General features: G+C 31.0%; 1 protein-coding gene and 1 long non-coding RNA gene across 4 annotated transcripts in view; both read left to right on the forward strand.

The window, feature by feature from the left end:
• Positions 1 to 21,570, forward strand: part of LOC127715307 (uncharacterized) — a 156,580-nt gene that overhangs the window by 134,277 nt on the left and 733 nt on the right. The window lies entirely within an intron of this gene.
• On the forward strand, positions 181 to 17,732 carry LOC127715263 (SH3 domain-containing protein 19-like). Of its 2 annotated transcripts, none has more exons than XM_052221291.1 (14): positions 181 to 304; positions 2,521 to 2,619; positions 3,315 to 3,423; positions 3,614 to 3,804; positions 6,324 to 7,661; positions 8,003 to 8,077; positions 8,633 to 8,729; positions 9,013 to 9,059; positions 9,613 to 9,740; positions 10,524 to 10,646; positions 11,544 to 11,927; positions 12,375 to 12,585; positions 13,705 to 13,808; positions 14,535 to 17,732. In XM_052221291.1, the coding sequence occupies exons 1-14, from the start codon at positions 226 to 228 to the stop codon at positions 14,649 to 14,651; spliced, it is 3,102 nt and encodes a 1,033-aa protein (XP_052077251.1). In that variant the 5' UTR covers positions 181 to 225; the 3' UTR covers positions 14,652 to 17,732. The 2 variants fall into 2 exon arrangements, with proteins under 2 accessions (XP_052077251.1, XP_052077252.1); XM_052221292.1 differs by having other exon boundaries at positions 12,381 to 12,585.

Raw genomic sequence — 21,570 nt, forward strand, 5'->3', positions numbered from 1 at the left:
CTAAAACAGAGTTTGGTTTTTGTAATCAGAAATTTCAGTAAAATTGATTGTTTGGATACATACAAATACTTTCTACCATAATTATATATAAAAAGGTTAATCTACTTACAGAAAATGCAGAACTACCAATAAATATACCAAACATCATTTTGAGTTACCTCCCATATGAAATATGCGGAACGTTTCTTGGTTTTCCTTATTTCCAGTTTGTTTACAAATGACAGGATGGCAGAAGTGTCCAGGCCACCACCCCCTAAAAGACCTACGATTATACGTGCCCAGAACACGCACGATTCTGAAAAAGGTATCATTGTAATAAGTTATTAGATTCTCAAATCAAATCATAACTTAAATTTGACTTTTGTCTTTTCTACCCTTTAAGCTTTACACAAGTATTACCCATTCCAAACTAAAAGACAAATTGAAAGAATTGGTACTGCTTTGTTTCATAAAAAAGAATGGCTAACGTATATACATAAATCTTTGTCTTAGGAGGGGACAAATCATGCTTATCCCGTCCTCAAATGTGTCCTACCAAATTAGACTTATCACCAGGTTTGCACATGTCATTTGCTACATGTGGAGCAGGATCTGCTAACCTATCTGGAGCACCTGAGATCACCAAGGACACCCCAGGTTTTTGGTGGGGTTCATGTGTTCAGTCATTAGTTTTCTATAATGATGTGTTTTGTGTACTGTTGTTTTTCTTTTGGTTGTTTTTCGTTTTTTTTTTTTGTCATGGCATTGTCAGTTTGTTTTAGACTAATAGGCTTGACTATCCCTTTGGTATCTTTCACCTCTCTAAGTCTTTTTTAACTTTGTGCATTTCCTGTCAGAACTTTATGTGAAAATTGCAAAGTTAAGTCAGACTTTTTGAGGTTTCAAGGCAACCTAAATATATGAATTTCAGAATTATATGGGTGGTTGAAAAGAGACGGTTGTAACCTGTGAAAAAGGACGAAGTAGCTATTTGAAATAGCATTACTTGGGTTCTCTAATATCTGCATAGTGAGCTTACATACAGCGCATGGCAAAAAGTATTTGTTCACCTTTCTTTTTTTGCTATATATTTTGTACATGTATTAAAAATGCATTGTAAAAAATATTTCTACTATTATCTGATTATTGGTACAAAGTTTTTTTCAAATCAGCCCAGAACAATGCAGAAGTAACTGCACAATATTTTTTTTGAAAAAGCATAGTTTTAAATGAAATATTTATCACAATTTTTAATTGAATTCCAGTTTCCTATTCATTATTTGGAAGTTCAATCTAAATCTTTGCAGACATAATAAACATGTTAACGGCTGAGTTTTAGAATAAATGTAGTGTTGCTGGCAGTATTCAACTTTACTTTGAGCAAAGTACAATGTATTAAAGAAGACATTACCAAACAGCATCACGGTGTCAGACCTGTCATTGTGACTTTATACTATTATTTGTTTGAATCAAAAGGATAGAACATTCATGTTAAAAATTGTATTCAAGTTGTACTTGTAAGTAATTTGAAGTTTGTAATTAAATTCAATGAGTGAAAATTTTCCTTGTCATTTATAAATAATGGACAGATATGTCCTTAGAGCAGCATGCCCACTATGGACATATATATGGGTTAAGAAGCATAGCTCAATATAATTTTTGCAACAAACTGAAACATTTATTACAAAATAATCTTCCAAATTTTTATTATAAAAAATGAAATTTTGTACTGTACTACACCATTTACACAGAGATATTCATTAATGTTTCTTTTAAAATGCCCATCAAAACTGCACTTCAAAGTACAAATGTATATATCTATATTAAAAAGTTAAATGATGCCATTGCCTATTAAAGATATTTTACTCTTTATCATTTTGAGGTTTGAATATATATATGTTTCAAATACATAAAACACTTAAAGCCATAGTCATGATAGTAATGGAAAGATGAAACTGTTTTACACTATGTAACACTTATAAAGTCTATGTAAAATGAGTAGGGTCGATGTGTTATCACTTGAATTCTCAGATGGAAGAGGAAGACAAAAATGTTTAAGAAAATCTTAATTCATTATAAAATTATTAGACAAAATATTTTAAGAAAATCATGACTTATTATAAAAAATATTAAAACAATGATTTTGGGATCTTTAAGATTACAGCTCACATATATATTGCCTTCATCAATAAGCCAAACCCATTCCATGTAGTAAGCTATAAAAGGCCTTCTTACTGAAAAACCTAACAGTTTGATATACGAATGATAAACAAAATCAATTATGTCAGACAATAACCAACGGCTAGAAAAGTTTTCCAAATCTTGAAAAAATTGTGTATTGTTATATATTACAACTAGAACCATTTGTATGTTTGTTCGATGAATACAAAAATAGTTAAATATTCCTGCAGAATTTCACTAGAATCTCACCAAAAGAAAATTTTCCACAGTTAGAACTTCAATGGACAGAGATGTAAACTGATCTTCTACATGTTCGATGTGATTTTTATGGTTTTGCCTCTTTTTGTTTTTTTTGTGTAGACGATGACAGTGATATGGTACCAAGAAGACCTGTTCCACCTACTGGGGAAGGAAGGCCGCCACCTAAACCACCTAACAGACCACCATCATTTAGAAAAGGTTAGATTAAAAAACAAAGGGCAATACCAGGTGATTTTACTAATGACAGCACAAATAACATTGATTTCAATGCATTAAGCATCTAAAAAAACTGTCATAGAATTATTTTGAAAAATAAATTCTAATCTTATCCATAAACTTATATCACTTAGATTATAATTCAAGCAATTCCAGTTCTTTGAAAAATTTCCTCACTCCCATCCTTTCGGAGAAAAAGACACTTGGATTTAAGTCGAAGACTTTGTGTTGTTGTCACAAATGATAGATAAAGAAAAAGGAAAAATAGAACTTTATAGACAGTAAAGCAAAGGTAAGGATTTCATGAACATGTAGCTGTTTAAAAGATAAAAGTATTTACTGTCCCAAGTAAGGAGTCTGTAATTCAGTGGTTGTCGTTTGTTTATGTGTTACATATTTGTTTTTCGTTCATTTTCTGTACATAAATTAGGCTGTTAGTTTTCTCGTTTGAATTGTTTTACATTGTCATTTCAGGGCCTTTTATAGCTGACTGTGCGGTATGGGCTTTGTTCATTGTTGAAGGCCGTACGGTGACCTATAGTTGTTAATTTCTGTGTCATTTGGTCTCTTGTGGAGAGTTGTCTCATTGGCAATCATACCACATCTTCTTTTTTCATATTTACAGTATATTCAATGATATTTAGTGAATAATTTTTTATTGTAAAAACTCATTTTAGATTCACATGAAAAGAAAGAAGAAACAGAGAAAGTGCAATTAAGACATTCTGGAAACAAATCTTCTAGACCTGTTTCAGTTGGTAGTAAAGCTGATGGGGCTCCAAAAAGGTATGAATAAAGGCAACAGTAGTATACTGCTGTTCAATTAAACAGAGTATTATTTAGATTTAGATTTTATTAAGAACTCTAGAAAATGGAAAGGTTTAGATCATGCGATGTTACTCCAGTATTGTCATTAGTTTTATTCTGAAAGAGGCTTTTTTGAATGATCTGATATAATTTTTTGCACTTTTACCAGGAAGTTAGAGATAACTATAGTCTCAGCAAGACCAATGAGTGAAGTAGGTTTCAGAGATACGTCTTGTAGCAACACACCCTCATCAAAACTTGAAACCAAGAAAGAATCACCTAAACCAGCTCTGAAATTGGTACCTCCTACGTCACTTGTTCCTGTTAGAGATTCTCTTCCTCCAAGACCATCAAAACCAGGTCAGTATCACAAGAATGTATAGCAGCTAGTGAAATACTTATATTTAGTATAACCTCACATAGTGATTTCCAATTATAGATTTTAACCAAAATATCTATTGATTATTGAAAATTCTCAATCAATTGTAATTTTCAATCTTAAATTGATGAAAGTTTTTAAAAATCTTTAATATGTTAACATTTTACAGAAAACTTTTGACACCCCTTTGTTAATGTAAGGAATGCCTTTAAACACGCATATTTTGTACATATTCACACTATTTTGGTGGACTGCAATCAGTATAAATTATAGATTTGTAAGTTTGGGTAATTCTACAAAAATGCTATACATGACATGAACAAATACTACATAAGGAAAACTGTGTTACTAAATTCCTCTATTATTTGCATATGAATTAAAAACAGATTACAAACGAAACGCAAATCAGACCATGCCTTCTTATTAAGAATTGGTCAATTATTCCCCTCTAATGATAACATAGATGGCAGTGCAGTAGATCAGGTCCAACACACACAGCATCTCTTATCTATAACCTATTTAGATTTACAGTGTGTTGATATTTGTTTACAAATTATAATAAGAAGTTTTTATATACTAGATGCCATTTACCTGTTGTTGCATATCTGAATTATGTTTTTGGCCCAACACTTAACTCCCCATTTACCTCAGACAAGTAAAAAACAGATTAAGGTGTGATAAGTTCATTTCAGGATTTCTTTCTAATACTGGATTGTTTTCTGTCAATCTACCTGCAGAAGCAGCCAAAAGAGAAATTGACTTTGACACAAATACTCCACATTTAATGGTTTCTTGCTTTGTGACTGACTGGAACTTCTCTATTGCTACTGGTTCATATTGTCTCCAATGCTAGATAGCTGCTGTGTATAAAACAGAACTCATTGTAAATGATACAACCAGTCCTAATTTTGGTCTTTTTAGTTTTCTTTTTGGTTGACCTGCTGTTGATTCCTGAATTGCAGTTATGTGTGTTGTCTTTTAACCAAAGAATTTTAAGATCCTCAGGTGAAAGTAATCATGATGCACTTAAATACAAGCATCAGGATTTGCTGGCTGAAACAGGTTTGATAAGAGAAATGCACCTAGGATTGTTTCAAATGAATATTCCTGAAAAAATCGTTGTTTCCAGTAAATTTGCAAATTAATGGAACATTGGACCAAAACTTATGTTTAAAAAACCATTATTTGATATTGGCAGTTTCTGTGCTTTAATCGCTATAGGTTTTCCAAAAAATTGTTTACATTGATTAAATGCTTGTAAACATTGTGTTCAAGTTTCCTCTATCCTAAACTCCTAGAAACAAAAAAACTGTGTCATGTCAAAGAGAACTGCGCAAACATAAAAATAAATGTTTACGATTAGCTGCAACAGTCACACTGGGACTCTACAAAAACAAGATCTTTATTTATATGCAAACATCAACTTTGTATGTGATTTCTCTATTCATTTCGGTATGACACTTTGATTTGACAAAAAAAAGTAATTTTTCGGTTCCCAGTCACAAGTATCTTACAAATCTATTGTTGTACAATTGCTTAGCTGTAGTGCCAAGTATTTTCCCCCATTGGTTCCAGATATACCTCTTGATTTCAATGTAAAATGTGTAAAGTCATTTCCAAAATTCTTGTTTCTGTCATATGATTCTAATCTAAGAATAATGATTTTTAAAAAGTATCTTGTTGAAAAAATCATCACATTTTGCATTTAAGCTAGGTTTTGTTTTTAATTTGTCATATTATATATAGTTTTTATTTCAGTTAAACATTTGATATATTTATGAAATTTATTGAAAGAATAACACAAAAAAAAATTTGTGATATGTTTGAATATTTTTGTAAATAAATTTAATATAGATCCATAAATATATACATGTATCTAAAAACTTTTCCATATTCTGTGTTTTTAATGAAGAAAGACAAACAAGCATTTATTTTTATAATAATAAATATATTAAAAACCTTCCCTCCAATCAACTCTCTTATTTTTCTTCCTGATACACGTGTACTTTTTGATTTTTATTCTTTCTTAGTTTAGGCAGTGTCCAATTTCCAAAATTTGACACGTATTTGTATCATAAAAATATTATATAATGAATAAGATAAAAATGAAACAAAAAGAATTTGTTAATATTTAATCATCAGCATACACATGTTTGTGTATTATGTGCTAATGAATGCATGCTGGCTTCATTATCATACAAACAGATGTTGTTGGACCTGATCTACCACAGCGCCATCTGTAATGAAGTGGGGATAATCTTCACCAATGTCTCTCATTAGACTAATTGATAATAATTTTCCAGCCAATTCCCAAAACTAATCATATAATAATTAAAATTGAGATTAGATGTAGGTGTCAAATCTCCAGGAATTGACAGAAGACTCCTTGTATTTAAATAAAATAGAGATCTCCCACTTGGCAAATAGTTACAATAACATCTAATGTTGATATTTTGATACATTAGTCATGTTATTACATATTTTACACATGTATTTACAGAATCATTTCCACACAACAGACCACCACCACCAGTGCCTACAAGAAAAGATGTTCCTCCACAGCAAGACAATAAAAATCCAACCATTCTCAGGGCACCTGCATCACCCTCGCCTAAACCTCGACCACAGAAGTCATCCCCTGAATCTCCATTGGCGAAACCTAGATCAAATGTTTCTGCCCCAGAATCATCACCGCCACTGAAACCTCGTAAAATTCCGTCTGTTTCTTCTCGTCCATTACCACCTACGCCGTCTCCTGATAATGGTAAGTCCGATCTTGTTATAGAATCTCCAGCAAAACCTCAGCGATCATATACTTGGTCAGGTGAAAATGAGTCCGAAAATGTCTCCCAGTCTTCAGTGTCTGACAAACCAAGGAGACCAACTATAATTCGTCCAGCAAAAATGAACAAAAGTATTGAGAAATCACAAGACAACGATTCTAGTAAAAATGTGATATCTGTTATGTCTTCCCATCAAAATGATAGTTTTCCTTCTCTTCCAATTAGAAGTTTTGAAAGACAGCCTGAAAAAGAAGAACAAAAAGAAGGTAAACATATTGATCATGTTAATGTAATAAGCAAAAACCATATTGAAACTGAAACACATCATGTTGCAGAAGATGAAGAGAAAAAGAAACCACCAATAGCTACGAAACCCAAACCATCAGTTTTACCTAAACCTAAACTTAAACCACAAGCTAATGTTCACACAGTCGATGATAACCAGACTGCAAGTAAAGACCAGACTGAACTAAATGATTTTAAAGAATCATTAGTTACAGATAACACTGAAATAAAGAAAACAAGAAAACCAACAATAATTAGAGCAAATGTACCTAAACAGCCTCCTGAAGAAACTGTACTGAAAAAGGTCCAGGAATCCTCCAATAAAAATTTAGAAAAAGAAATCCCTGAATATGCTGTTATATTAAAGCCAGCAAAAGACAAATCAGAAATAAAACCTCAAATAAGTTCATCTGTTCCATCAGAAAAACCGCCACCTCCTGTCCCATCTAAAAGATTTACACCACTGACTCCAAAATCTAAAGATGATTTAGAAATCCAAAGGAATACAGATACAGAAAAAGTTCAACATAGACCTAAACCAATGGCCAGAGCTAGACCTATGACAATGGTGATTACATCATCTTCAAAAATGGACCCAATGATCACATCCAAGCCACCTCCTAATAAACCATCTCCTCCAAACTTGACAGGTCCTTCAAAGCCTCCTCCACCAGCAGTAAAACAACCAGCCAAACCACAAAGTAATGCCAGCAATAATCAACAACAGGAGTCTCCAGATGCTGATACTGGATCAACCAGGCAAGAGAAAGGTAAGTATTTGTTGAATTGTTTGTATGAGATTACGAAAAAAGAGATAAAATAAATAAATCAAACAATGCAAGAGGAAGATATTGGTTTATTCAGTCTTGAAATTGTGTATACAAACAGACAAACCATTAAAACCTCCGAGTATTGCCAGTAAACATCGACAACAAAAGTCTCAATTGGTAACTTTCTCAAATAAATCTACATGTATTTACCATATCTTTTTAATGGCAGATTTTTTGGCTTAAATAATATTTCACCATATGTAAGGACTTGTCATGCTGTTTTGAATTAATGTTTGATCATATTGTTTTTGTGTCGCCTGCGAAAGTTATTATTTTTTCAGTTCCTCCGCCAAGACCTTCACCTGCCGCAAGACCGAAATCCATGTTACAATCACGCAATGTTCATCCAGATGAAGGTAAATTCATTGTTAAAGATGAACCTAATTTTGTTTTATATGGGCAAATAAAATGGAGGGGGAAATGATGAATTGGACACCGATTATAACACAAGCATTAAAAGTAAAAAATACAAAATAGAAAACATTTTAGCAAAAGATAATTTTCATGTATACTAGGATTGCCTGAGAATTAATTTTGTATATTCCATTTCTCTTCTTTTAACACATGGATAGTTTACCTTTATTTTTATTTTCTAAACATTTTCTTTATGGAAATTTCCATATATTTTATCTTTTGATTGCAGGAATATATGTCTAAACATATCAACCAATACTATCTTGCGTTTTTTTTTCCATTGCAAAAAAGATTTATACTTACTTGTAATACCATAGGTTTGTAAGATTTTATATGGGAATCTTACAGTAGCCACACTCATCTTACAAACAGTTTTCTTACAGACAGGTGGTCAGTGGTTTTTTGTTTGTTTGTTGATTCTATGAGAAAAAGATTTAATTTCTTAAAAAAATCATTATTGTTGTCTTCTAATTAACAAAATGTTCTTTGTGTTGCAGAAAACCTTGAGGAATCAAAAGACAAACCAACAAGACCAAAAACTGGTCCACTTAGGCCATCACATGCACCAGTAAAGTCCCCTGAAACTGACAGTGGGTAAGAAAACTTTCAGTCTTGATATGAAGTTAGAAGCTGCTTCTTGTAGAAGATTTTCATGAATAATAAGACGTAAGTCAGCGAAGTCACAAGTATACCTACTAGTACTAGGTGCTCTTTTAAAAAATTCATTTTGAAAATTTTGTGGCTGTCAACTTTACTGACATAAAAAAAATTGTTTAAACTCACAAAAATAATATTTTAGTAAGAAAGAATTATATACGATAAGATACATTGCTATTTTGTTTAGAATTTTGATTTGAATTATCTTACTTTTTTTCAGAAGCTCAACAGCAGAGGCAGACAAGAGAATTCCAACTCCAAAAGAGGGTAATATTGCTATGATGCTTGGAAACTCATCTTAATATTTTATAGGTTTTCTGTGCTTAATTTGCATAAAAAAATGTTAATTTCTTTCTTGACCATAGATGGATTTGGCTATTCTTTTTAAATCTGTTTTATTCATATAGCTTCTCACATATTCAAGTCTTTTAAATCCTTTGCTTCAAATGTTTGAGTGTCACAGTCAGGGTAAATCAAGAAAAGAGTTTCAGAATTAAGACACACCAAATATAGAAAGTAGTATTTTCATTTGTTTATATATATATGTATTATTTGTTACCAGATATAAAATGAATACTAAAGGACATGCATTGTATTTCAAATTTTAACCAAATGTTTAATATTAACAAAAAAATCTTAAGTTTGGCTATTCATTTGTATTGGTTTCCAGACTCAAGACCAACCTATATACCAAGCAGAATGATACAATTATCTCTCTTTGTAATGCTCGTCTCATCATGAATAAAACTTGAAAGTACAGTGTAATTGCATTATGTCTGCATTTTACTTACACAATTAAATAATTGGATGCATTTTTTAGAGCCAGGACCAGATCTACCAAGTAGACCAAGACCAGGTCATCCTCTATACCACTATATGTTATGTGTACCACATGGTCAGGCTATACATGATTATGATGGAGCTAACCCAGATGACTTGTCATTTAAGGTAAAAACAATGTAATGTATTGACTTTGATAAGACCATGACTGAAAACCCAGAGGTAGAGTACAGTCATTCTTATGAATCCGGTCTGAAAACAGTCATTTGGAGAAATTTCACAGAATTATTTCAAACCAAATGAATCATTTCTACAGAATCATCTCCTCTTGGTCAAGGTATTTAAACTTTTGTCATTTCTATTGTCCCATTGAATAAATACAATAGCTATTGTTCTCTGTGTAGTTTATTCACTGGGACCTTTGAATTTTCTTCTAAGAGAAATCCATCACTCTGATTAATTTACCTGAGTAAAAAAGTTATTTTCTAAGTGGATGAAAATACATACATCAACTCTCAAAACAGTATGTGATGTTGAATTTATTTCATTTGGAAATGTTTTATTTGGTTCGCAATAATCTTAACAAAGATTTGCAACAATTTTGATTTTAAAATGTATGTAACTGTTATCTTAACTTATACATTTATTTCATTAGAAATAATGTATTGAGACTGAGAGATAGTATATATTTTCAAAATTCTGAAAAAGATGAGTGTCCTTACATCTGATTTTATTAGTAATTTTCTGTATAATATTTTATTACCTCTACTGCACTTAAATCATGTTCTTCAAAATTTTATGACTTGATTACATTTGGAAAACTACATTTATTTCCTATGATGATGAAACATTTATATTTTACCTCTTATTTCAGTTATCTCATCTGTATGATGATAAGAAAAGAAAGGGAAATTATTTTATGAAATAATATTTGGTCTTATTGCTTTGTAGGCCGATGATATAGTTATATTACACAAAAGAATAGATGAATCATGGTTGTATGGTCAGGTTGGTGAAGCTAGAGGAATGTTTCCACAAAGTTTTATACATATACTAAGACCTTTTGATGGAGAGGTATGTTCAACTTATAATTATGATTGTTGATTGATGCAGTTAAAGAAAACAAAATGTTTTTAGCTTATCAGAATAAGTAGACATTTTACAAACAAATCTGCTCCTGGCCATTTTCTTCACCATATTGATCTTTAGGGTGTTTATTACTTGCATTGCCAATGACAAAAGCAGGTTTGATAACCATTCAATTCCATCTGTTATTTGGTCTGTCCATCCATCTGAAAGACCTTGGGATGTTGTGTGTTTTATCCTTACCTATCATAAACCTACAACTATAAAGCTTTTGCTACCTCTCTGCTAAGTATACAGCATTTATAAGGGAGAGCAAAAAACTGGTCTGCTAAGGAACAGATTGATATGTATCAGGATAGGGTGACAAGTCAGCCAAAGAAAGGTTTCTTTATGAGTAAACACGTTATAAATCTGGCTTAAAGTGTTAGCAAATGTTTCATTAAAGCAAGCAACATGTGTAGTTAGCTATGCTGTACCCTCTAGAGCACCTGAGATCACAATCCGTTTTTGGTGGGGTTCTTGTTGCTCACTCATAATGTAGTGTTTTGTAGACTTTTGTTGTTTTAACTTGTTGTCTTAGTATTGTTGATTTTTCTTTTATTAATGATTTTTTATTGCCCTTTGGAATATTCTGCTTCATGTAGCTGTCCAGAAAATGAATGTATTATTTACCATTCTGTTGTGACAGTACATTTTATAAAAACTAACAAATTCTAGGAATTTGGTGTTGATAGCAGACCTTTAAAGTGTTGTTGGGAAAATGTCTCATTGAAGAATACCCCACATCTCCTTTCATTTCTTTTTTTTTAATTCAGTAGTTTTTTCAATGACATTTTGTGGCTATATCTCTTCACTCCAATGTTCTTTATGTTGTTTTTATTGTAGGTAACCCCACTACCATCGCCTTTAACAAATAAAACATCAGACAGTGATTCCTCTCCAGCTACATCTGTTAAAGAGAAATCAGACATGATCAAAACTGGTCCACGGTGTGTGGCAAGGTTTGACTTTGATGGAGAAGGAGCAGAAGATCTTTGTTTCGAGGAAGGAGATTACATACAACTGATAGAGAGGGTAGATAGTGAATGGGTCAGAGGAGATCTTGGTGGAAAAGTTGGCATATTTCCTTTGACATTTGTGGAAGTGATTGAAGATTTGCCAGATCTTGCCAGTGACGGGATGAATGAAATGGTACAGTCTGAAGAACTAATGTATGTGAAGGAAACTGAAGGCACTGATATAAGACAACATGAAGACAATTTGAATAAGGTACAGATTGATAATGTTTCAAGATTTATAAACAGATTAAGCTTGGAAGAATCTATGTAGAAAAAATTGTAGGCAATAACAATTTAAGTTTACTGAATACATGATTTATTAGGAATAAGTAAAGATAGAAAGAAGAAAATAGACTGATTCATGTTGAATGCAAAAATAAAGGAATGATTTTCTGTGACCAAAATTATTTGATAAATCTTTATTAGACGGTAAACCTAGATTAATGGACATAACTATTAAAATATCTTTGGTATGATTTATCACCATCTTATAGACTTATTATAACCATCTTAGTAATGCGGGTTAACATAAATGCATTAAAAGCACATTACTTAAGATGATGACCCTTAACCCTGCAATGAATCATTTCATTATTAAGAAGGATTTACATAAAGTTTGGAAACATGTGTATAGTTTATAAAAAATACTTTTTTACAGTTGCAGTTAGAAGAGAAATGTTTGATGTGTCAAGCCATTGCAGATTTTCCTGGTGAAAGTCCAGAAGATTTGAGTTTTAATGAAGGAGAGATTATAGAGGTTATAACAGAAATAGATGAGAATTGGATGAAAGGAAGACTGAAAAATAGAGAAGGCATATTTCCTGCAAGCTTTGTTATAAGAATAGATAATCCTAGTCCAGAAATTACAGGTAAGGATAAATGATGATCTGATAACAAATAGTCCCCTTCACTTACAAAAATGCAATTAAGTATTTTCTAGAGATCAACCAGTATTAGAAATACTAAGTTGAGATGAAATGTAGTTTGTATTGAAGTAAGGAGATGTGGTATGATTGCCAATGAGACAACTTGTTATTAAGACTGAAAGACAAAGATTTGAACTATTACAGGTCACATAATGACCTTCAACAATGAGCAGAATTCATACCATATTGTAAGCTATGAAAACCATGGCATGACAAATTTTTAAACAATTCAGGATAGAAAACTAACAACCTGGTTTATACTACAGCAATAAAGATAGATAGCAACCAATACAGATTTCAAACGCCTGGCTTTGAACAGGTTGTTGTTAGGTTATTACTGGTGATTAATATATGTAAGATAATGATTGGTCAAGAAGTTGAGACGGAAATTATTATAGATATTACAACAGGACAATTAGAGATATGTGTACTTGAGATGATTTATGTTAAGACCTTTAGGAAAGCAGTTATTCTGATTATCTGTAACATCATAATCAATCTGCAGTCAAATAATTTTTGAAATTGTCTGATATTTTTGTGTATTAGAGTAGGACAGTAATACCTAGGATATCTTTCAATCAATTCAAAGGAAAGATGTTCAGGTTATGGGTGTACTGATAAATCTATTATCAACATTCACAATGCTAATCATAAATTATATATAAATAATATTATAGGGTCTTAACTTGAATCACCAATATAATTTTAAGAGCTCTGCTCAAAGGATTATATTGGTTGAGGGTTGATGCAGTGTGATATTGAAAAATCCATATCGTATACACTTTATTATATACCTAAAATAATGTGACATGTTGTAATACAGATTAGGGGTTTGATAAAGCCTTTGCAACAGTGACTGATATCGATATTAAAGATGGCTGATATAGAACGATTGCCATTGATTCCATAACACATAACATCTAGTTGGATGTACCGCTAAGCATATAATAAATACAAATATTCTATTTAGATAAATGTCTTTTATGAATTTATTTATTTAAGGGTGTAAATTCTGCAGTACACATTGAAATGATTGTATTTATTGATATTTTGTACATGTAGGTTCACCATTGAAACATGATGAAGATGAGAGAGTTGAAGAAGAAAAGATCGGAGAAGCAATATATGATTTTGATGGAGAAAATGACAAGGAACTATCTTTTAAGGTTTGGTTTTGTCTTTATTATTTTTACTTTATTGTAGCAATTAAACCATTTTTTAAGACTTTTTCGACCACTGGACTTCTTTTGTTTCTTTATTATTCTTCTAATCTACATGGTAGACAAAATTAACTTTTCACAATCATTTAGATAAGTGACTTGTCTACCATGTAGAGTATAAGGATAATAGAGAAACTGAAGAAAGTTAGTGGAAGAAAGGTGTAAAAAATTGTTTAATTACTACAATAATGTAAAATATGTTCCCTATTGGGATTTCTACACAAGAATTTACGAATTTTAGTATTAAATTAAGTATTTCAATTAAAAGAAGTAGCTTTTTTTTTATGGAGTAATAACATTTTAAAACGAGAAATGCTTTAAATGGAATAAGAAAAAGTTTTCAACATTACTATTACAAATTAAAATTGGCCACATTCCCAAGTAGCTTTTTAATGTAATTACTTGAATGATTTTTATTGAAATTAGAAAAATTTCAATGTGAAAAGGACTGAAATTTAGGTCACAATGACTGTATTTGATGGCATATACCGGTAAGCTTATAACAGACAAAAATGCCAAAAATGAAATAAGGGTGATGTTCTTTTGTTGGAAGTTGATTGCTTCCTATAGATGTGTCATAGAATTACTTGACTAGGTCATCTAGCTACTTAGGAGACATTTACATGTAAAAATAGCATAATAAATTATTGTGTAACATATATTGAATTGTAGACTGGAGATCAGATTAGACTAGGGACCAGAGTAGATGGAGCTGAAGACTGGCAGTGGGGAGAATTAAATGGACAGACTGGGGTTTTTCCTGCAGCTTTTATACAAATTCTCAGCTGATAGTAGTTTCTTTGTAGCCTTAAAATTACCGCTATGTTTGAGGGAACAAAACTAGTTGCCATTATTAAATCAAAAGACCAGAAATATGTTCACTATGGGACCAGTGATATAGTGAAAATTTAGTTTGACCAAACTGTCTGTGATACAATAAATCCATACATAATAATTGTTGTATAATAATTAACATTGAACCTTAAAAAGGTTAAGAGGAATATTTTTTCTGGAAGTTAGAATTATATGGTGATTGACCTTTTTATTTTCAATTCTTCAATGCAAAAGAAAAATCTGAAAATATTTTTGTTTCATTGGTTTTCATAGTTCTGTTGACGCTAAATGTAAGCTTACTTAAAAGATATGACAGAGGAATGCTTAAAGTTAGAAATTATTTTTCTCTACGCCACTTTGACTTAAATAATTTGTAATAGAAATCTTTAGAGAAATAGGGTACACAAGTGTCAAGATAGCTCAACTTTTTATAAATTTATATAATTATTTGGAGCCATTGTTCTAATATTTTATGAATAACTAACTTAATTTCGCTGAAAAAAATACCAATACAAGCCATTGTAGAATTTCAGTTATGAATGGAAACCGTAAACAATAGTTAACCATTGTGTGAATTAACAGGTATTGTGTAATAGTGTATATCTAGTCGCCTATATATTGGGAAATAATAGTTTTGTAAACAAGTAATTGAAGATATGTGCCTTTATCTTAGAAAGTTGTTCATTTACATGATAAAAGAGAAGTTATGATAGGGGCTTTTTCAAATGTCCCTAATTTATTCAATGATATAGTAGCAGAGCCATTTAATAATGCATCATAATTTAACAGAAAGTGAAATGAGATCTCAAGGATTTTTTTGAAAAACTTGTTTTTAGCACATAGACTTGTAATCCTAAATACAAAGGAACACTTAATTAACAAACAGAATTAATTACCTCATTTCAAATGATTTTTTTTCTTCTCAAAATGTATTCTTATATAACATTTTTTGTTTTTACTTCAAACATGCTAAAATCAAACTGGAATAACTGGAAAAGTATGTTAAGGTATACAAAAGTGTATATTGATATTTACCTAAAATAAAATGAAAAATCAACAGAGGATCTGCTCTGTTTTGTATGCCTTTAAATGTTGTCATAATTTTATTATAGTAAAATCAAACAAAAATATTCATTGAAATTGGCACATGCTGAATAATAATGTACAGTACAACCCATACTCAAAAATCATATTCTGAGAACATTTTATATAGTACACCCCAGAAGTACATTCTCTTTTATATTGTTTTGTGGTCACAACTTTTGTATTATTTTATACTTTTTATGTTCAAAGGGATAAAAGTAACAAAAAAAAAATTGAATTTTTATGTCTTCAAAAACAATTGTGTATTAATTGTTTGATTATATTTTGAAATAGTTTGAAAAAAATGTATATTATCACATATGGTGCTATTAATTCATGTTTGTATTGTATTGAAAGTTTGAACTAATTGTATACATTATATTTTAGACGCACAACTAGTGACTAAGTGTGATAAATGTTGAAGCAGATACACAATAAAAAAATGTGTAATAAATCCATTAACTATTGAAGACAAGATTTTCTAGGACTAGATATCATATTTGTCTGAATTTTTATGTAATATTTATTACTGGGTCTTCTGTCTCTTATTTGAAGGGGCCTTGGTTGCTGAGTAGTTTAAGTAGTTCAACTTCTGTAATACTAGCCTGTTAATATTGAGGTTGTGAGTTCAAAACTCCATGCTAGGCGGGTGTGCTCAATTCCAATCTTTATTGACAAGGATTGTGAGTTTTCCTGTGGAAGGTTGGTGGTTATTTCTGTGCACCCCAGCTTCATCCATCAATAAAAACTGACCACAACAAAATAGCCAATAGTGCTGAAAGTGTTGTTAAACACCAATCAATCAATCTGTCTCTTATTTAGAAATCCATGGTTTTGGGAAAGCTTTGCTTATCATTTGATGCATCATGTAAAGTGACAAATCTCCACAATGAAATAACTTTTTATTTACATATGGTTTTGGTTAAGCTTTGCCTTTAAATTTAGATTTAAATCAAATCAAATTAAAAAAAAAAAGATAACAGGTGAGGGGATTAGCTGTCAATCACAATGGCCTAAATCAATATTTCTTTTTGGCTTTTTTTTTGTTATAAGACTAGATTTTTCTTCCAGAAAAGACATGTAAAAATTTTCTGGAAAAATAAGATGGAACCAATATTTCAGGATGATAGTTGTGGCAAAAATAGAACCTGCTTCAATTTTGAATGTCCTATGCCACAAAAGAGTAAGGTCCCCAAGTCTCAGTATTCACTAAAAGGAGGTATAACATAGAAGCAGTTATGATACAAGATGATTATCATGTTTAAAGTGAATCAAATACTTTTTTGTGAGTCAGTATTCAGCCTTACCGATCCTACATATTTTTTTAGTTACTATTGATTGTTATTGAAAATATTTTAAAAACTTAGCATATAAGCTATAAAATTTGACATTTTCATGTCATTTGAGAAAAGACATGTGTATGAATGTCAGCTTGTATTACTGCTTCATTGAATTTTGTTATTTATAAAGAGGGACTGGTTTTAGTTGTTTTACTTTGTTATTTGCTATTTTGAAAACATTTTGTAGCATTTTTCAAAGGTATTTTTTTGTGGTGTTTGCAAATTAATTTTGCTAATTTTTAGAACCATGGACAAGGGCTATCCTTTGGATAGCTACTGGCACTAACTTTAATCACTGCCTAGACCTTATTCAGCCTTTGAACAACATTTGTTTAGTGTTTAGCAATTTGTTTGTTTTTTTGTTTTTTTGTTTTTCTTTATTTTAATTATATATATATAGAATCATAGTAAAAATATTGAAGGCATAGAAAATAATGAAGTTTGCTATATTTCATAATGTATGGAATTGTAGTACATGTACATGTATTTCTTCAATTAATTTGTATGACCCCATATGATATCTTCACCCTAATTTATGTAATCATCTGTGATAGTTATTTGCATGTTGCCATAGAATCATGAGGTGCATAATAAAGCTGAAATTTATAGAAAATGTGTTGTTTGTTTACAGTGTATGGTGATGTGTTTTTATTTTCTACATTAATGATGGAATATTTTACCCATGCATCCACACTGTCTGGTGGCCAAGATCAATTTTGTAATTCCATAGAAATTTATACAGTGTCAGAATTGAAGTGCAAAATTCATCTTAGATGTGATTTTTTTTGTTTATGGATTTTTGGTTTTTCCTTCAAGGAAGACGGGTTATGATTATGTTTAAGATTAAGATTCAGTTCTCAAACATGGAATAAAGTGCAATCATAATTTGCATTTATAGTATAGCTGCAGCCTTCCACCTCAAGAAGGACATATTAACCTACATTTCATACTTCACAAACTTTACTTAAGTTTAACATGGGTTTTTTTCTGAGCAATATTTAAGCAATTGGCTTGCCTTTATGCTATCATAAAAAAACAGCGATATTTGTGATCTATTGCCAGACTGGTTGAAGTAGATTCTTTTTCTTCTATCATAAATATCCTAGGTTTTTTTTAGTTTAATGTATTTAGTATAAATTTAGTTAAAGACGACAAAGGACTGGAGAATTTTAAATCATTAGTTTATAGATGTATTTTCTCTCACTTCAGGTACTCACAACTCAAACCTAGGCTCAAATGTACATCAAAAGATTTTGATTTTCATTAATATAAATTGTTTACTTCATTAAGGATGTTTGCTACTCTATTTTAGACTTTTTTGTCAGATATTCGGAATCCTCTAGTTTTATCCAATGTAGTACCAATAAAAATTTTGTCTGCTAACCCTCAGTTTCTTTGCATAATTTTATTACTGGTACATATAGTTTATAAAGCAATTTTTGAAAATCTTATAAAATCCTTGTTATTTTTTCATAGTTTTAGAAAGTAAACAGGTGCGAATGTTAAATGTATGAAAAGTCTAGACAGAATCATTTCCTGCCAAATTTTCAATTGATTATATTGTAAAGCAAAATTCTATCCGGATGAAATATCATCTGGGGGAAAAAATGTTACAGAAGTTGTTGTTATTTTTTTATCCGGAGGAAAAGATTTCACTGTGATATATTATCCATTGCCGTGAAATTCTATCTGATTCTAAATTCGTATTTGAATATAAGCTAAATTAGTAAATAAAAAACCAAATAAATGTATTATAAAGGGAAATAATTTCACAGATTATAATTGAAAATAATTTTAAAGTAAACATCATTCTTTTAAAAGACAAATATCATGAAAACATATGAAACAAAACCAGAAGTAATTTCACAGATCTTAATTGTGAAATAATATCATGATCAATTTAATATATAAAATAAGGTAAGTGAAATACAGGTAAAGGTGAGTTGTTTTCAGATCTCAGTACAAATAAAAAAGTAAAGGTAGAAATATAGTTTTTTTTAAATCATGTTTTAAGTCATCTTTTTATATAAATTAATATAAAAAATTAAGAATAAAGGAAAAATTTCACTATGGAATAGATTCTGGAATATGATATCTGTAAAATATAAATGGCTCATAATTACCTCCCTTTGATTGATAAATTATGCAAATATGTTCTACCTTGGTGAAACATTTATAATTATGGTCAGGTATATATCGATTGTGAGTACCTTACATAGTAGACAGTGGGACTCTATTTCACAAGGTTCTGTGAAATATGGAACGGAAAATATATACTGGTAAATACTATCCTCATAAGACATAGAATTTCACTCCTCTGGATAAAATCTACCTGTGAAAAACCATGTCTGGAAAATAATTACTGTGACAAATTATCCCCAGGATAAAATATCACAGAGGAAGAAATAAACCGTTATATAAACCGTTACAATATCTCATAAACAAGGACATGGACCCGTCATTTTTTTCTGCCTTTTAAGTTCTGATATTTATTAACTATCAATTTATAATAGTCTTTTAAAAAGCTTGTTATTTTGAAACAGAGGAGCGAACATCCTTAAAAATGTGATTAAAATGGCCCCAAATTGACTTTGATCCATTTTTATACGACCGCAAATTTTTTTTCGTATATTGGTATGATGTTGGTGTCGTCATCGTCGTCGTCGTCGTCCGAAGACATATTGGTTTTCGCACAATAACTTTAGTATAAGTGAATGGATCTCTATGAAATTTTACCATAAGGTTCAATGCCACAAAAGGAAAGTGGGGATTGATTTTGGGGGTTATAGTACCAACAGTTAAGGAATTAGGGGCCAAAAATAAGCATTTTTGTAACTTCCAGACAATAACTAGTGTGTTAGTGTTTGAATCTCTCTGACATTGTACCACAAGGTTCCATATCACAAAGGGAATACTGGGATTGATTTTGGGGGTAATTGCCTCAAAATTTTAGGAATTAGGGGCAAAAAAAGGGGCAAAAAACAAGTTTTTTTTCTAGTTTCATGACAATAACTTGTGTGTAAGTGTATGGATCTTTCTGAAATTGTACTACAAGGTTCCATATCACAAAGGGAAAGCTGGAATTGAGTTTGGGGGTAATTGCCCGAAAGTTTAGGAATAAGGGGCCAAAAAGGGGCCAAAAATAAGCATTTTTCTAGTTTCCAGACAATAACTTGTATTCAAGTGTATTGATCTCTTTGAAATTGTACTGCAAGGTTCCATATCACAAAGGAAAGGTTGGGATTGATTTTGGGGGTAATTGCCTTAAAATTTTAGGAATTAGGGGCCAAAATTTTGACAGGACGTATTTTGGTATACAAATGTCGTCTGTCCGTCTGTCTGTCTGTCCGTCTGTCTGTCCGGCGTAAACATGTCGCACCGTAACTTGAGAATGACTTATCCAAATTTCATGAAACTTAACATAGTTGTTTATGATGGTCAAACGATCTGTATACTTTTTGGTGAAAATAAGATTAAAACTTTTTGAGTTACAGGACTTAGTAACTAAAACAGGTGTGTGTTTTTTTTCACATGTTGCGCCGTATCTCAAAAACAATTTATGATTATTGCTTAAAACTTTACACACTTCTTAGTAATATTAATCTTAAGATCTGTATACTTTTTGGTGATGATTCAAAATTTTATTTTAGAGATATTGAGTATTTTGTTAAAAAAGGGGGAGGGGTTTTTCACATGTCGCGCCGTATCTCAAAAACAGTTTATGATTATTGCTTAAAATTTTACGCACTTCTTAGTTATATTAATATAAAGATCTGTATACTTTTTGGTTTTGATTCAAAATTTTATTTTTGAGATATTGAGTTTTTTGTAAAAAAAAGGGGGGGTTTTCGCATGTCACTCCGTATGTCAGAAACTTTTTATGCTTATTGCATAAAAATTCACACACAAGATGACGGGCGTATCATGCGCTCATGGCACAGCTGTTTATTTGTCCCGTTTTCAAATTGGTCTACATTAAGGTCCAAAGGGTCCAAAATTAAACTTAGTTTGATTTTAACAAAAATTGAATTCTTGGGGTTCTTTGATATGCTGAATCTAACTGTGTATGTATTAGAGTTTGGATATTGGACCATAATAGGTAAATTAAAAAAATTTAAGTTCTTAGACCACATTCATTCTGTGTCAGAAACCTATGCTGTGTCAAATATTTAATCACAATCCAAATTTAGAGCTGTATCAAGCTTGAATGTTGTGTCCATACTTGCCCCAACTGTTCAGGGTTCGACCTCTGTCTTAGTATCAAGCTGCGCCCAGCGGAGCATTTTATTAGCTATTAAAATGTCATATTCCTTTCCAATTCACTCCTCAGAGATGGTTTATTTTTACAAATTTTCCTTTGTCCCCCATTGTGTGTATGTATGTTCTTAGATCCGTCTGTTATTCAGAGCACCCCTCGATAGCTAACAGGATACAGTGGAACCCATGTACAC

The sequence above is a fragment of the Mytilus californianus genome, unplaced genomic scaffold (assembly GCF_021869535.1).
Source record: "Mytilus californianus isolate M0D057914Y unplaced genomic scaffold, xbMytCali1.0.p SCAF_9, whole genome shotgun sequence".
Taxonomy (NCBI): domain Eukaryota; kingdom Metazoa; phylum Mollusca; class Bivalvia; order Mytilida; family Mytilidae; genus Mytilus; species Mytilus californianus.

Bases quoted from the DNA above. Each gene is read 5' to 3' on its own strand.
- LOC127715263 (XM_052221291.1), top strand. From the start codon at position 226: ATGGCAGAAGTGTCCAGGCCACCACCCCCTAAAAGACCTACGATTATA. The intron at 8,078-8,632 runs GTAAATTCATTG...TTTGTGTTGCAG, and splicing joins CAATGTTCATCCAGATGAAG to AAAACCTTGAGGAATCAAAA. The intron at 9,741-10,523 runs GTAAAAACAATG...ATTGCTTTGTAG, and splicing joins CAGATGACTTGTCATTTAAG to GCCGATGATATAGTTATATT.